At 38.6% G+C, this 2,270-nt stretch overlaps 1 protein-coding gene across 1 annotated transcript; it reads right to left on the bottom strand.

The window, feature by feature from the left end:
* Nucleotides 1-565: 565 nt before the first annotated feature.
* On the bottom strand, nt 566-1,741 carry LOC149159516 (putative pectate lyase 18). The gene is made up of 3 exons (XM_089433501.1): nt 1,382-1,741; nt 1,178-1,281; nt 566-1,057 (listed from the first exon to the last, which is right to left on the bottom strand). Exons 1-3 carry the CDS (start codon nt 1,739-1,741, stop codon nt 697-699), a joined length of 825 nt encoding a protein of 274 aa, XP_089289627.1. The 3' UTR covers nt 566-696.
* Between the last annotated feature and the right edge of the window lie 529 nt (nt 1,742-2,270).

Genomic DNA, 2,270 nt, shown 5'->3' on the forward strand with positions numbered 1-2,270 from the left:
AATGAATAAGATTTTCAAATATATATATATATATATAATAAATTTTTATCATGGCATCATAATCATGCTTCCCACCACTGAAGTTAAAAGGAATTTATTTTTAAATGATATTGTGATGATATTGTGATGCTGACCGGATATTGTTAATTTTAAATAATTTTATTATAAAAGTACAGTGATGACCATTATTATATTAAAAACCTTGGATGGATAAGAGTTTTGAAAATATATTAATAATAGAATTTGAATTTTTTAAAACATACTTCTGGTCGGAGACTTTAATTACTGAAACCTAATCATGCTTCCGACCACTACAAATAAAATTATTACTATAATTGAAACGTATTTAAAAAAAAATAAAAAATTTATTTATTTATGTATATTAAAATAATTACTTAAACATTTTGATATAAACATGAATCCCTTATATTTGTAAACATGAATCTTTTACATTCGCGAAATTGAATAGGTAATAAATAGCAGATCAATATCAATATGCCGGATAACTTGATAATAACGTTAAGTAATTGCTCATAATTATTAACGAAAGTTACAAGCAATGCATAAGAGCTCCGATCATTTTGTCGGAACTGTAAGAAGGGAGACATTCAAGAATACAGTACAGTTATGAAAAGTAATGATAATGTTTGAGGGCACTCAAATTCAGTCGTGATAATGGCGGGTAAGAAGTTGCAGTTAGCAGCGAGTTCCTTTCTTGCACGAGAGAACGCCTGCGTTCCTGGTGATCTCTTCCACAACGGCTGAACTCTTTGGTCTGGCACTGTATGCAGTTGTATAGGTCGAAAGCACCTGCGATCCTGATGGCGTGAAATATGCACCATTTAGCAGCGCATCATCTTCTGATATCCAGTTCCACTTTTTCCATTCACTTTCTGTGGAGTTTTGCCTCTTGGTTACCTCTTTAGCCAAGGGATTTCCAGATGCCATGAATCTATTGCCCTGACTCAGTATGGTGGGGTTTGAACTTCCACCGATGGCATACATTCCCCACTCTGTGTAATCATTGTTAAACACATGGAAGTATCCAAATCGGCACCTACATCCATTTCATTCATAATTTAATCTCTAAATGATATAATAACTATTTCATATTTTTCCTTCACAACAAAATGCAAAACAAGACGGGAAATGAATGAAATAACAATTAATTACTCACCTTGGCATTCGCTGCACGAGACCTTCGCCAAAATGGTTGAGTGCAACCGTTGCCTGCATAACTTTGTCATGATGGTGGTCGTCACTGTGACCGAATAACATCACCTACCATTGGGGAAAAGCAGACCATTGTCAAGCTAGAAGAGAAGGAATAAAGGAGAGAGAATTGCAATTAACGAATGAATGAATGTGTGAGGTTGCTTACCTTGTTGTGGTGAGTGAAATAATTGTTGGAAATGGTGATATAGGTGGATGCCTTGACTGCGTCAATGAGGCCATCTTCGCAGTTAGACATAGAGCAATGGTCCACCCATATGTGCCTCGCTGTCGAGATGGAAATCCCATCTCCATGATTTATTTTTCTCGACCCACTCTTCAGAGGATACATATTTATCGCCGCCTTTCCCAGACTTTTACAGTCATGAATGTGGATGCCATGAATGATGATGTTTGCGGCATCTTTTATGGTGATACATGGGCCCTTACCAATGTGGACTTTGGCGCCTCGTCCATCGATTGTTTTGAAGCTGTCAAGAACCAGCTGTTCCTTGAGCTGGATGAACATGTCATTGTGAAAGATGATCCACAGCGGCTCCGTCTGAATCACAGCATGACGGAGTGTACCATTGGATGGATTCGCGGCATCATCACTGGGGTCCGTAACGACATAAAACTTGCCGTTTTTGCCTCCGATGGCATGCTTCCCAAATCCAATGCCGCAATCTGGCAGCCGTTTTCTGTTGCGCTCCCAATTGGGGTCACACCGCCAACAGTTGTCGATGGGATTACCGGTTGTACATGACAACACGCTCAGCTCCTCTCCTCCTCTTGTACTGTTGTTAATAATGCTTCTGTTTATATTTGAATGTGCATACATTGAAGCATTCTCGTGTCAACTCAGTCTCCAACATCAAATCACTAAAAAAAAAGGAACAGAGAGATTAACAAAAGGGAATGTAATGTTGCAGGGAGCGATTTACTTACTGTTGAACTATTTTCGCTCCGTTGCTCTCATCTTTCTCCACAGGAAATGTGGACCTAGTTCTATTGCCCGGTGCCTCGACTATCTTCCGTCCCATAAACTTCTCTCCATA

Source organism: Pinus tabuliformis, chromosome 5_2 (genome assembly GCF_031772625.1).
Source record: "Pinus tabuliformis cultivar Carrire ecotype Pingquan chromosome 5_2, CPIR1, whole genome shotgun sequence".
In the NCBI taxonomy this organism is placed as follows: Eukaryota; Viridiplantae; Streptophyta; class Pinopsida; order Pinales; family Pinaceae; genus Pinus; species Pinus tabuliformis.